The sequence below is a fragment of the Seriola lalandi genome, unplaced genomic scaffold (assembly GCF_002814215.2).
Source record: "Seriola lalandi dorsalis isolate HSWRI2012SDOR001 ecotype SW California unplaced genomic scaffold, Sedor1 jcf7180002054947, whole genome shotgun sequence".
NCBI lineage: Eukaryota > Metazoa > Chordata > Actinopteri > Carangiformes > Carangidae > Seriola > Seriola lalandi.
The window spans coordinates 806,969-820,994 of record NW_019525498.1 but is presented as its reverse complement, the minus strand read 5'-3'; the positions used below and the strand labels follow the sequence as shown (position 1 = coordinate 820,994).

The 14,026-nt window shown below is 43.6% G+C and overlaps 1 protein-coding gene across 6 annotated transcripts in view; it reads right to left on the bottom strand.

Moving 5' to 3' along the window:
• Positions 1 to 14,026, bottom strand: part of myo6a (myosin VIa) — a 111,171-nt gene that overhangs the window by 77,879 nt on the left and 19,266 nt on the right. For all 6 annotated transcript variants that reach the window (XM_087170430.1, XM_087170428.1, XM_087170431.1 and 3 more), the window contains exons 2-9: positions 12,637 to 12,771; positions 7,507 to 7,576; positions 6,900 to 6,973; positions 4,775 to 4,904; positions 3,980 to 4,085; positions 3,681 to 3,736; positions 3,316 to 3,413; positions 2,584 to 2,748 (exon numbers count right to left, since the gene is read on the bottom strand). In XM_087170430.1, the coding sequence (XP_087026556.1) occupies positions 2,584 to 2,748; positions 3,316 to 3,413; positions 3,681 to 3,736; positions 3,980 to 4,085; positions 4,775 to 4,904; positions 6,900 to 6,973; positions 7,507 to 7,576; positions 12,637 to 12,753 (816 nt within the window). In that variant the 5' untranslated portion in view covers positions 12,754 to 12,771. The remainder of the gene's footprint in view (positions 1 to 2,583; positions 2,749 to 3,315; positions 3,414 to 3,680; positions 3,737 to 3,979; positions 4,086 to 4,774; positions 4,905 to 6,899; positions 6,974 to 7,506; positions 7,577 to 12,636; positions 12,772 to 14,026) is intronic.

The window sequence follows — 14,026 nt, the reverse complement described above, 5'->3', positions numbered from 1 at the left end:
GGGGGCATTGCGGCCGAGCAGATGGACATAAACAAAAAGTTTCATTACAGGAGAAGCCACGAGGAGGACGCGGCGCTCATTCAGCTCCTCCGTCGCCTCCGCACATTCCAGATGGGACACATTTTGTTCCCTTGTTTTCCATCTCTGCAGACGCTTGTTCAATCTCAACTCTTACAAAAAAATAGCCCCCCCCCCCCAGGCCCCCGAGCGCCTCTCACACAGCGCTGCTCCGGTGGCGCGTTCAGCTTTTCCTCCTGGACGTCTTACAAGACATCAAGAGAATAAAGGAAGGATGAGTCGGGAATGAGAATGAGCTTCAGGTGCGACGGTGAAACACGACGGGCTGTGATTGGTCGGGCTCCTCTGTGTGCATTACTGACACTGTTATTATCAATGGGCAGAACTAAAAGGGACTTTTATTTTGACACGTGAGGACTTTTATCTCCAGCTCTTATCTAAAACTTTGTGAGTCACTTTAAACCAAAGCCATTTTTTTTTATTAATCTTAATAAACTTCCTGAACTCACTTGAACGCACCTCATCCCTCTCCTCTGGTGCACAAACCCAGAGTCAGTCCATCACCGCTGAGCCGGACCCTCGTCTGCTGCTGACAGAGAACTCACTGAATCTCAGTCCTCTGTCCACCAGCAGGGAAACTGCAGATATATGAAGCTATTAGAAGCTGCTCCAGTGACCGGGGGAGGTGTAATAAGCTGCCGGGTGGGTGGGGGCACAGCGGAGGAGCGGCGGCACTTTAAGCCCAGAGAATAGAGCGTTGAATTGAGAAGCTGCCAACAGAAGGAAGAGATTTTGTTCTCTGCTCCGACATGAAGACGAGAGTGACTCAGCTCTTTACTGAACAAAGACAAAGATCTCATCTGGTCAAACAGACAATGAGGCACTTGAAAGCATCTGTGTTTTTCTTTGTGATGGATATTAGAGATTTTATTATTCCTTATTTTAATTTTTCTAATTAATTTTTTAATTAATCTGCAATTTATCTGATAATGATTTACCTGGATCCAGCTTCTCACTGGAGCGGATCAGCTGCTTTACTTTATCGCATGAGAGAGTGCAGCGATCACTTTCAGGGTTTTAAACTTAAAACATCATTTTTTGATTGTTTTCATTATTTTCTGACTTTTAACAGAACAAACAATTAGTCCATTAACAGAAAACATCGGCAGCAGATTGATCCATTATGAAATAACGGTTAATCATTACTGTGTTGATGTGAAGTACATCATCATCATCATCATCATCATGTCTTACTTTCTGTTCTAGTTTATCTTGATCATGTTGCTCTGTGTGTTTGATATCGTCACCTATAGAGACGAAGTGAATGTGCTGCGTCAGCGTTGTGTTTATAACGTGTTGCACTGTTTTGTACATTTGTGATTTAGTATTTCTCCACTAGAGTTTTATTCCTGGCGACATGAAGAACACTTTGACACAGACTTTAGATTTTCTTGTTGGGAATTATATCTGTAACTTACATCTGTTAGCTGTGTGGGGTTTATGAGAAAGTGTTGTTCAGCTTCAGAGGTGCTGGGATGCAGATGTTTCCAGCTGTTTCCAGCTGTTTCCAGTCTTTACACTAAGCTAAGCTAACTGGCTGCCGGTTGTTGCTTCATATTTGGCATGAAGACACGCTTCCCAAAATGTCAAACTCTAGTTTCTTGATATTTTCTCAGCTCAGATTTCACAGAGTTTTGAGTCTGAAGTTGCATCAGTTGGGTTCAAAGGTCGACATGTATGATTTTTTTTTTTGTGAATGATATTTTTTAATTCTGGTTCTTTAGCACCATGTAGTTCTGAGAGCGTTTCCACGGATACGACTCTGACAGGTGAGACAGCCAAAGATCAATAAACTGTAACTGTGGATTTCTGTTTGTGACTGGAGGTTAGAGATTCATGTTCAACAGAGAACAAACCTGACGGCGTGATCGTCCTCTGCTCTCTCCGCCGCCGACAGTGATGGACGCTGAGCGGCGAGGGGCGCAGCAGCCAGATGGGCTCCAGCTTTAATGCAGATCTGTTGCCAGAGACAGCTGGACTCAGTGACGGCTCAGTGCTGCCATCTGGCGTCCATAACGCTTCACGGCTCCATGGGCTCTTAAAGGCTGCGAGTCCCGCCCTGCAGCACGGAGTTTACATGTGGCTTTTTATTGCTTCTCTTGGAAGGTTTGTGAGTAAAGTCCAGATTATATTCAGATTAATCAGCTCATGTAACGTCCCGGTCTTTGGGTCAATAACATGGTGCATCATCATCATCGTCACAAGAGAGAACTGTGTTTCCTGCGGCGAGCGAGCGCCGTGAGGAGAAATGAGTGAATCTGTGAGGATCCGGTCGGGTTGACCCCGGCTCCAGTTATCCTGGGGTTTATTTCTCTCTTCATCTGAGCTGGAGCTCGTTGTTTTTGGAAGTTAATTTCTGCACATCAGATCTCACCCAGCACCAAATGTGATGCCATCTGTCTGTTCCTTCATTCATTCATTCATTCATTCATTCATCCCACACATGGATTTATGAGCCACCAAAAGGACAAAAAGAGACAAACTGAAGGATGTTTTGTCTCGTACCCTGAACGTGTCCGGGGAGCTGAGGTGAAACTTCTGCCTGATGTCCTCGGACGCTCCGGCGCACAGTCGGTAGAAGATGTGGTAGTTTCTCTCCTCTGGACTCTGTCTGCAGATCCTCGACTTCTCCAGCAGGTAGTGAGACACGAAGCCGCCGACCACGGCGTTCTGACGACAAACACACAGACAAAACGTTAACGCCACAGAAACGCACTAATACCCGTTAATAATTGTTTTTATTTGTGCTGCTGTCTCTGTTTAGACTGCACAGCTATAAACTCTGTTTCATGCTTTGTATTGGAACTATGTTAAATTGCATCGTCCCTATTTAATACATTAATAAACTAAAATAAACAGTTTGATAAAGTCTTGATCAAATAAAACAGAGATTCAGATTTTAAATCAGTTTAAATGCAGAAAACTGCAGTTGATAAAGTGGGAAATGGGGAAAGACGGAGTGTGTGTGAGATCTGTCAGGAAATGTGCTGATTCATAGCAGATATGCAGAAACACACACGGAGAGAAAAGTGAGAAAAACTCATTTACTGTTTGTTTGTATTTTTGCTGCGTGAGCATCTAAGTTCTTATTCATGACGCAGAGATGTACGTTAAGTGGATATGAAGCTCAATACAAACAGTTCAAGCTGAATAACCACGGCGATTAGGCTTCATATTTAATTCATAACGTCTCATTGTTTGTAACTCTGAGCTCAGGAGACTCGCGGCGCTTTCTACCTTCTCATTGAAGTGGATCTCCACAAACTTCCCGAAGCGACTGCTGTTGTTGTTCCGCACGGTTTTAGCGTTTCCAAAAGCTTCCAGCAAAGGGTTGGCTGCCGGGAGAGAGAGAGAGGGAGAGAGAGAGGGAGGGAGAGAGAGGGAGAGAGGGAGAGGGAGAGAGAGAGGGTGAGACAGAGAGGGTGAGAGAGAGAGAGAGAGGGAGAGAGACAGAGAGGGAGAGAGGGAGAGAGAGAGAGAGAGAGAGAGAGGGAGAGGGAGAGAGAGAGGGAGAGGGAGAGAGAGAGAGAGGGTGAGACAGAGACGTGGAGTCACAAACAAACACAAACAGCTGATGCAAAGAGCGGGAGTGTGAATCTCACCTTCCACTATCCTCTCGTCTATGTCCTGACCCGTTCCATACGAGGTTGTCAGGTATCTGTTGGAAACACACAGGGCAGCTGAGTTCACTCTTTACCCAGAATGCTTCAGTTACAGAGCTGATGACTTTGAGACGTTGTTGGATTATATTTCAAGTGTTTTTCTGTCTCAACAAAAGTGGAACCATCTCCTCGTGGTCGTCTGCCTCAGATTACATTCAGAGAGTCATTAACAACACTTTCTCTCTGTGATGTAACAGGTGCAGCCTCTTCCTCATCCTCCTCCTCCTCCTCTTCCTCACCTGAGCACAAACTTGGTGTTCTCTGTCTTCCCGGCCCCAGACTCCCCTGAGACGATGATGGACTGGCTCATCTTCAGGACCTTCATGTCCCTGTACGCCTTATCAGCTGACACACACACACACACACACACACACACACACACACAGCTGTTAGTAGCCTGACGCCGCTAACCAAGCAGATATTACACTACAAAACTTCCGCAGTATAAAAGGCGATGAGTTCGTCTGAGGGAAGACAGAAGCTGTGATGTTCAGGGGACTGTGGGAAATCTGAGCGCCGACTGCTGCCTGGTTATAACTGAACTGATACTGCACAGAGGAAAACACCTGAAGAAAACCGTCAGTGTAATATGATGATAATGAAATCGCATGAATTAAACAGTCGCATCAGATTAATTCAATTTGTAAAAATATTCAAAACTTAAAATATCAAAAAGTTAAAAAGACTTAAAGAACACAACTTTTTCTTTTTTGTATTTGTCAAAGTTCTTCTTTACTTTATTGCATTTTTCTAATAACTGTGTTCTTTTCCCTAAACCTCCTCGAGGGACAGAGGGGAAGAAATTAAGTCTTAAAATGTCTGAAGCCAAATAACAGATGTGAAAATTATCAGTCAGAAAAACACACTTGTTTCCTTCAAAATAAAATGATCACAACACATCCGAGAGAACGTAGAAGAAGAAGAGCAAGCAATCAGCGGGATCAGTGAACCTGAACCTGCTGTTTCTACCGTATATGATCTAATCAATAACACAGTGCCCCTCCCACACAGCACGGCGGATACGTTTCACTCACCGATGGCGTACACGTGCGGCGGCAGCGTGCCCAGAGACCGGCCCCGGTACTGCTTGATGGTCTCCGGCGAGTAAAGCTTTGGGATGTCATAATACGGGTTCACTGCGATCAGGATGTTGGCTACAAACGTCTGGAGGAGGAGAAGAAGAAGAAGAAATCATTTAGGAACAACATTCATCAGCTGATAAAACCTACGATCTGCAGCAGCCACAAAAAACATTTATTTTCTACTTTTAAACCTGCATCATGGACTTTCCTACATTTCCCAGAATCCCACAGCAGGAAGGCATCAAATATCTTTTGTCTAAATCCACCATCTGTTGAAGCTCAGTGTCTCATAAAGCTTTGTGTGCTGCTCAGTGGCTTCACAGACGAGACTCATTAACTCGCACAGTTGGGAGGAATCACAGGATCCTATTATATTCACCACTTTATTAGGAACACCTAGCTAAAGCTAATACAACAGTGCTGCAATAAATCCTCCTTCATGATGTTCAGTTTTGTTGAAACTCTTATTGGAGGCTTCTAATATTTTATCCGCCACATTTATATTAAAGAGCACAAACTAAATCCTAGATTAATATATAACACCACATCACAACTAACTACATCCAGTAAAAAGTCCATAAAATCCTCCCTGAACAGTTTCAATAAAAACTGAACTTTGACGTCTTTATGAAAGCAGAGAGAGAGAGAAGTTCCTGCTTCAGCCACTAGATGTCAGTGTCCACTAAGTCTGACCCACAGCCGACATCAGCCGCTTCTCTTCAGAGGAAGACGACTGAGGACAGATTTCAGCTTTAGACCATGACAGAGACATTTAGAATAAATCTGAACATTTTTAAAAAGTGAGAACATTCTTTGGAAAATCAGGACAATTTACAAAGTCTGGACATTTTGGAAAACAAGGATGTTTTCTGAGGGACACATTTAGAGACTGAGAACATTTAGATTTTTTGCAAAGTGACTCTTTGGAGAATATTGTGTATTTTAAGAAGGCGGGACATTTTTACGGAGTGAGGACATCTTGTCTGGACACGGGAACCTTTTTAGATAATGATGAAATCTGTGGAGAGAGTTTATTTTAAGAACATTCTGCCTGGTTTCCTTTCACCCTCAGATCTGTTTGAGGGTTGAGTCCTGGTTTAGGTTAGTCCTGGTTTAGGTTAGTCCTGGTTTAGGTTAGTCCTGGTTTAGGTTAGTGGTTTAGGTTAGTCCTGGTTTAGGTTAGTCCTGGTTTAGGTTAGTGGTTTAGGTTAGTCCTGGTTATGGTTAGTCCTGGTCTAGGTTAGTCCTGGTTTAGGTTAGTCCTGGTTAAGGTTAGTGGTTTAGGTTAGTCCTGGTCAAGGTTAGTCCTGGTTAAGGTTAGTCATGGTTTAGGTTAGTCATGGTTTAGGTTAGTCCTGGTTAAGGTTAGTCCTGGTTAAGGTTAGTGGTTTAGGTTAGTCCTGGTTTAGGTTAGTCCTGGTTAAGGTTAGTCCTGGTTAAGATTAGTCCTGGTTTAGGTTAGTCCTGGTTAAGGTTAGTGGTTTAGGTTAGTCCTGGTTAAGGTTAGTCCTGGTTTAGGTTAGTCCTGGTTAAGGTTAGTGGTTTAGGTTAGTCCTGGTTAAGGTTAGTGGTTTAGGTTAGTCCTGGTTAAGGTAAGTCCTGGTAAAGGTTAGTCCTTGTGACGTGTACATTAATGTGAGGAGGATCTGATCGACGGGATCTTTAAATAAAATGATTTGATATTGATCTTTGCAGACACTCTTCACTACAGTCATTACATTATCATCTCTATTATCTACAGTATGTGGGTGTGAGCTATGTGACTGTAAGTGAACGTGCAGAAGACCGGTTTTGCATGTTGCAGAGTATGTGTGCGTGCATGCGTGTGTGTGTGTGTGTGTGTGCGTGTGTGAGTGTGTGTGTGTGTGTGTATGTCTGTGTGTGTGTGTGTGTGTGTGTGTGTTACATGCTCTTAATTGTACTTCTGGTTCAGTAAGCGGTGACAACAGGGGAAGCAGACATCTGTGTTTGGGTCCAGACATGGAGACGTGCAGAACTTTCTGAACGTGCAGTAAGTGTGGACAGTACGAGTGTTTCAGCAGCTTCATTAGCTTCACTTCCTCACGTCAACACTTACATAAATCTTGTCTTTGCTGTATCTCACACGGACGTTGTTGAGCAGAGTGGCTTCATTCAAGTACATCAAAGAACCTGAGAGACACAAACGGGACAAAAACAAGGAGCAATGAAGGAAACACACGAGCTGCTTGAAGACACTTTACTGTAAAACCAGTCTGACCTAACGGCACCAAAAACTCGTCTATGTGATTAACACTGATTTAGAGAAATGTGCAGTTTTATCTCCAGGTAGAAAATAAAGATAGCTGTTAATGAAACTTCAATATTGAGAAAAAATGGAAGTAAGGAATCAAAATAAAGGTCTGCTTATGATTTATCAGCTGTTAGTGGAGAATTTTTCTGCTACAGCAACGAACAGTGGATTTATTCTGACTAAATGCAGAAAACTTTGGATTTGTTCAGAGCGACGTCTCTCGAGGACGAAGCAACTTAAACTGTGACGTTCATGTTTCTATCTGAGGCTTTAAACTGACAGATGGGGATTTATAGGAGTTTATGTCTAATATCTACAGTATATGTAATGAGTCACACTTAACCGGCATGAATCAGTGGGAAAGAGTCAAGAAACATTAGAAGGTAAATGATGGTAAAACAAACAAACTTACAGTTGTCCTCCACATGTTTGTTGACGTCGTCCTCTGCAGGGAAGACTTGGTTGATTGGAGCCAAAAATGTCTGGAAAAAAAAAAAAAAAAAGAAAAGAAATATGAATCATTTAATGCTAATGCTACGTTAGCTAATTAGCAATAGCGAAACTTACAAATAGCTCCTTTATTATTTTTCTTGTGAATTTAATTCGCTGATTATCTGACCAGCCTTATTAGAACTGAAGAACAGAATCACGATGTGAATTTGAATATGTAACTGATGATTTAACTCCTTCATGTTCGTCACTGCTTCGAGTTAAATGTTGCTTAAACTTCGTATTAAATTTGAAAAGGATAAAAATTTAAAATAGAAAAACTCTTGTTCAGTTCAGTTATTTTGTAGGTTTTTGTCTTTTAATTCTTTTCCATTTTTTAGAAGTTTAATTCTTTCTGTTCAAACATTATTTTAAGTTTGAGTTTTGTTTAAAAAACAACTTTCCAGAGGCTGAAAACAGCTGCTGCAGCTGCTGGAGACTCGAGGCCTGATGAATTATTTGCGAGCAGGAGGAAACAGGATCAGAGTGAAGGGAGCCGCCACTCTGCATTATTAACCATCCAGTCAACTCGCTAAACAGGTGATGGAAGATTTTATTCCAAAGACAAGAAAAGATAAAAGTATTTGACTTGTGTGAATTTTCAGGTACTTGTACTTTTACTTGAGTATTTTCATTTGATGCTACTTTGTACTTTGTCACAATCAATCCCTCCGTCGTTTCAGCATCTATTCAACATCAGTGTGTTTGATGACTTCAGTGCCGGCTTCATGTCTCAGCCCTGGAGGACGCCGCTTAGTCACCGCATGATCCCATATACTGTTATATTCAGGGTGAGTTAGGCTGCGGTGGAACTACACATTAGAGCTGCAACGATAAGACAAATACTTGATCAGTCCCTTGAAAGAAAAATAATCTGCAACTCTCTTGATGAGAGTCCGAGTGATTTTAAAGCAGCTGTGATGGATGCAGGTTCTCAGTGTGAGAGTTTGATGCTTTTCTTGGTCTAAAGTTAAAGATGTCGACAGGATCTGACTGTTGGTTGAAGAATCAAGAATCAGGACTTGACTCGGATTGTTCCACCTCCACATTCCTCAGGCTGAAACCGAGCGTGTTGAGGGTTTATGAGGATGCATGTGACCTCAGTGTTTAGGAGCCCTGTGGGGGGTGTTGGTGTCATGTTTCTGTAATCTGTAGGCCAATCACTGCCAGCTCCTGTAGTCTCTCTCTCTCTCTTGCTCTCTCTCTCTCTCTCTCTCGCTCTCTGCAAGGCCGGCCCCATTCAATCTGCCCAATTAAAGAGCCAGTGCGGGCCTTCAGCGGGCCAAGGCCGCGCCGCCGTGCCAAGGTGACGTACAGTCGATTCATTCTTTCCAGCGGTGGCATGTTCCACATTCTCAGCCCAAACTGGACCAAAGACTGGAGGAGAAAATACAGCAGGAGGAGGAGGAGGAGGAGGAGGAGGAGGTGGAGGTGGGGGTCAATGGAGGTGACACGAGGCCAATAATCTGAGAGAAAAAGAAGCTAAACACTGTTAACCCTTTCACCACCGCCGGACTCCTTGTTCCTCTCGTCTCTGCAGATACTTCTTTATGACTCGCTGCAGAATGAATTTAGAACTAATCAGACGCCTCCTGATGTTGTTATGTGATGAATAATAATAAACATCTAAAGCAGCGTTTCTCAAAGAGCGGTCTGCAAGCGACCCCTGGTGGTCTGCGAGGAAATCTGTTAAAGCATCATGTTTTGAAGTGAGTGTTGTCTGCAAGCGACCACAGAGCCTGGTCGTGTGTTGTTTTCAATATTAAATCAACTCCTATGTAAATAAACAATCATTGTATTAATTGGCTGTTTGGCGACACGACGTCTACGTCTCGTCACGTAGCTGCGTCAGGTTACAGTTTTTCTTTTTACGATTTACGTCAAATATAATCAGTGACATATGGAGGGAAATGTGGATGAAGCTAACGAGTAGCTACTGATGAGACTGGTGGTGCGTTTGATGACATCCGGTCAGCTACATAAATAGCAACGCTAATTTCTCAGTGGATAGTCAAACTCTTCAAAAGGCTTTGACAACAAACGCACCATTGGCCGCCCCGAGCTAACGCCACCGAGCCACGAAGCACTAGCCTCCTCACTGAAGGAGTGAGTCTCAGAGAACAGGGGTTATAGGATAAGTAACTAAAGCTCTCATTCAGTTTGTGCCTCGTCTCCTTCACTTTCTCCCTCAGCACCAGTGAAGCAGATCAGACTGCGGACGCCCCTCAGAGACACACACACACACACACACAAACACACACACACACACACAGTACAGGACAAAGACTGAGCCATTGTGACTGATAGTATGACAGGGTATCATGCTCCCCGTCTCTCTCCTGACGTCCAATCCCAGGAGGCCTGCCAGCGACTGAACACATCGTCAGACACTGGCACAAACTGGCCGCAGCGGGACAGACCGGACATTGTTCTGACACCGGACTGTTACAGGCCTCCGCTGCCGCCCGGAAACTGGCTCAGAGAACGGATCTGAGGAGAACGAGTTTCCATGTTTCCAAAGCTGCGGTTACACTGTTTTTGTTTTTTTCCTCGTGTTCCTTGTATGTGACACAGATCTGAAGGGTTTTTCTGTGGAACAGCAGCAACCAACAAAGACCATTATTACCCTGAACTGAACCGTCCTCCCAGGAAACTCCTTGGAGTGCAAAACTCTCTGATCACGTGACCAACAAAAAGGCTCCAGCAAATCACTTCTATCCGTTCAGATCTAAACTGCCACAGATTCAAGATGCAAAATCAGATCTGAAGGCGTGAAAAGTTTCATGTGACGTCAATTTGAAACCCTCAGGAATCTCAGCGTCGCGGCTTCAAATCGATTTTTCCCCTGAGGAAATATTTCACCCGATTTAATATCCGGATGAAGAACGAATGGAAACATTGATGTAAAGGACAAATAACAAACCAAAGCTAAGAGCAGTAAACCGACCACGCCAATGACACGCCGTGTCGAGTACGTCGTTTATCCACCAGAGGGCGCTGACAAGTTGACTGTTCAACTGCAAAATGTCGTGTTCACCGTGTAACTTGGCACAATTCTTTTAAGAAATGAATCTAAATGTTTAAGTTTTTAAATGACGATGGATCAGTCAATATGCTGTTCATTAAAAATTTATGTATCCAACATCACGAGTGTCTGTTCCAGCTCATACTAATGTACTGCAGAGGATAAACACTGTTGTACAGAGCAGAACACGTGTCGCACATGAGCTCACATCAGAGAACAAGAGATCTGAAGAGCGGAGAGGCTCACCACATGTTGTCCTGCATGCCATCAGTGTGTGTGTGTGTGTGTGTGTGTGTGTGTGTGTGTGTGTGTGTGTGTGAGAGGCCGACTGTAAAGCATTTTGGATAAAGGCACCATATGAGTACTGTACTGTGTACTCCATTATCAGACGTGGTTTGTGTGGAGTGGCCCTTTAAGTTCCAACAGGCCGTGTTAACTTTATACAGCGTCATTTGAATGAGGTGCAAAGATCAGAGTCACAGTATCAGTATCCAGGTGGAGTGAACGCCCCTGGATACGGAGGATGGTGGTGGCGAAGCGTCGAGGAGGCGGGTCATAAAATCACATCATTGCGCAATAACTGATGTGAAACTGCTGATCGTCGAGCTGCGATACTTCTGCGCCGCAACTAAGGATTATCTCTAATTTCAATGAATCTGATGATTATTTGTTCAATTAGACGGTTGAATGGTCAACGTTTGAGTTGGAGAATAAGACTTTTGATTAAAATTATAAGATTTAAGAAAACTGAGCAGCACATGAAACTTTTACATCTGTTTTTGTTTAAAAACAACAACAAAAAACCTTGTAAAAACAGTTTTCCACAATAAATGTTCCACACACACACACACACACACACACACACACACACACACACACACACACACACACACACACACTCACACTGAGATCTGTGTTCCCATTAGCCGGTGACAGGCCTGTGTTTTATAGACTGACAGTAAACAGAAATTAGCGAGGAGGCTGTTTGAAAGTGAACACTCAGTCTCAGAGGCCTTCCGGGGGAGAGATTACCACTGCGGACGCATAGCTTTATGGGTTACCACGGTGACGGGCTCTCTCTGTGACACTAAAAGCCTCTCAGAGGGCGACGCGGCAGCTGATCCGGCGGGGAGAGTGAATTAACGGTGAACGGGAGCCACTCGACGTCAGGCAGCTCTGATCGACTCGGCACTCCAGCACATTACACCTGCCGGCTGTAAACCGCAGCGTCTGCAGGTGAGTCACACAGTGAGTGATGCTTTCACTGCTTCAGGAACTCAGGCCTTTTCCTCCTGAGGATAAGTGACGCATTAAATCACGGCCCCAACACCTGGAAACTCACTTCACATCTAAGCGGCAGGTGAACGAAGGTCAGGTCGAGCTAAATCTTTCCAAAGACGTTCACATTAGACGATAATGTACTAAAGCTTTAGCCTGTAATATATATTGATTGAAGAATGTGATCTGGCTGAAATACTTCTACAGAATATCTCCGTCTTCTCTCCCTCTCAAACACAAGACAAACAACAGCCAGAACCGTGATTAAAGGTTATTCACCTCATTTCTACTTCCTGGATGAAAAGTGCATCAAAATATCATAAATATAAACGTTACAAAAAGAGTGCATTGTGGGATACTTTGAGTCGACTACACAGACTAATGAACTGTTTCAGATACGACATTCAGCTGAAACATTTACCAGGAGTCTCTGTCACAGAAACACATCAGCTCTCTGCACACTTTAACTCTAATGTCATGCTCCTGGCCGACATCGTCGCCGCAGCAACAGCCGCCGAGGCTCATGGGTACAATTGTGCTATTGTGAAAAGCTGATTTGTCGGGGATGAAGGTGGAAAAACAACATGAAATAACTCTGTGTTGACGCGGTAATGATGGAACAAATGTCTCCACAACTCAATTCTCCCATTTTACACTCGACATCAGTGTGACTGACGGTTTGTGTTTCTCCAACGAGACGTGTGAAGAGATCCAGCTGCTGGATCTGTGACGCCGCCGCCGCTCGCTCACCTTTCCCCTCTGTTTGAGAGGCTCGATGGTGAGGCTGTCGGCTCCGATGTCCACTATGGTGCCCAGCTGGAACCCGTCCGCTGGGTGGGGCGCCCACACCGGCTTCCCATCCTCCATCGCACCGCTCTGCAGGCTCTGGAAAACATGACACACACACACACACACACACACACAGTCAGGGGTGTGTTTTCTGACACATTCAGGTGGTTGTTCATGAACTGAACTTCAAGGCACTTGTTGCTGTGACCTCACATCATGGCAGAGAAGCACCAATCACAGGCCTACACTCACTTTTGTTGATGCCATGATCCACTGAACGTCACTGCATGAAAGACGCTCCATGAAAATCCAGTTGTTTCTACTTGTTTTAAACTTTTGACTCTTTGTTCCAGATGAATTGAATTTTGAATGAAACGAAGTAAAATATTATTTTTTCAGCCCTGGTATGTTTTTGTCTCCTGGTGATCCCACAATAAATATTTAATGGCTGTTTATTAATAGAATTAAAAACTTCTTATTTCACTGATATTTGCATTTTTAACAATACAATATTATCACAGGATTTTTTAATAATATATTTCTATTGTTGTACTTTATGTGTCAGTTGTTTTTTTAAACAATATATAATTATATTATGTTTAAGTTTATTATGTCAGATAAATAAATAGATCTTTTATGTTTGATTTGTCACATGTGAAGGTAGAGTGGAAAGTCGGTCGGAGCCTAAAGTCAACATTGACTAAAACCACCGAGTGCAGCTGAGGTTTATGGGAAAGTTTTTTACTGTTGCAGGTATTTGGTCAAAAACTATAAAGTATTAAACAAACTGAGATTTTGACCTGATGGTGGCGCTGCAGGGACAATCAGGTCACCCTGGTTTAATCAGGGGATCGTGATGTCATTAGGATTCATTCACCAAACTTTCATTATAATCCATCAAACGGTCGTTGAGATATTTCAGTCCGGACCGATCGATCAGCGTGCGGCTGCAGTTCATTAACATCCACTTTCCTGTTTATTTCCATCAAGAAGCAGCCGGAGGGAGAGAAGACTGTCTCTTATACACATCTCTGACATTTGCCAATTAGCACCAAATGCAAGTACAGCAGAGGCTGATAGGAATGCCATTAGTTCTGCACGTATTATGTCGCAAACCAAAGTACTGGACGCATTAAAAGTTTGACCTGATGAGTGTGTTACACGAGAAGTCAGAGGATCATCAATATATCGGGAAACAACATTTAATGGCAATCCATCCAACAGTTATTGAGATATTTCAGTCCGGACCGATCGAGATGTGTATAAGAGACAGATACTGGAGGAGTAAGTTTATCGCCGGCTCGGAGCGTCCTGACCCCTTAATGTGAATGAGTCGGGGGGGGGGGGGGGG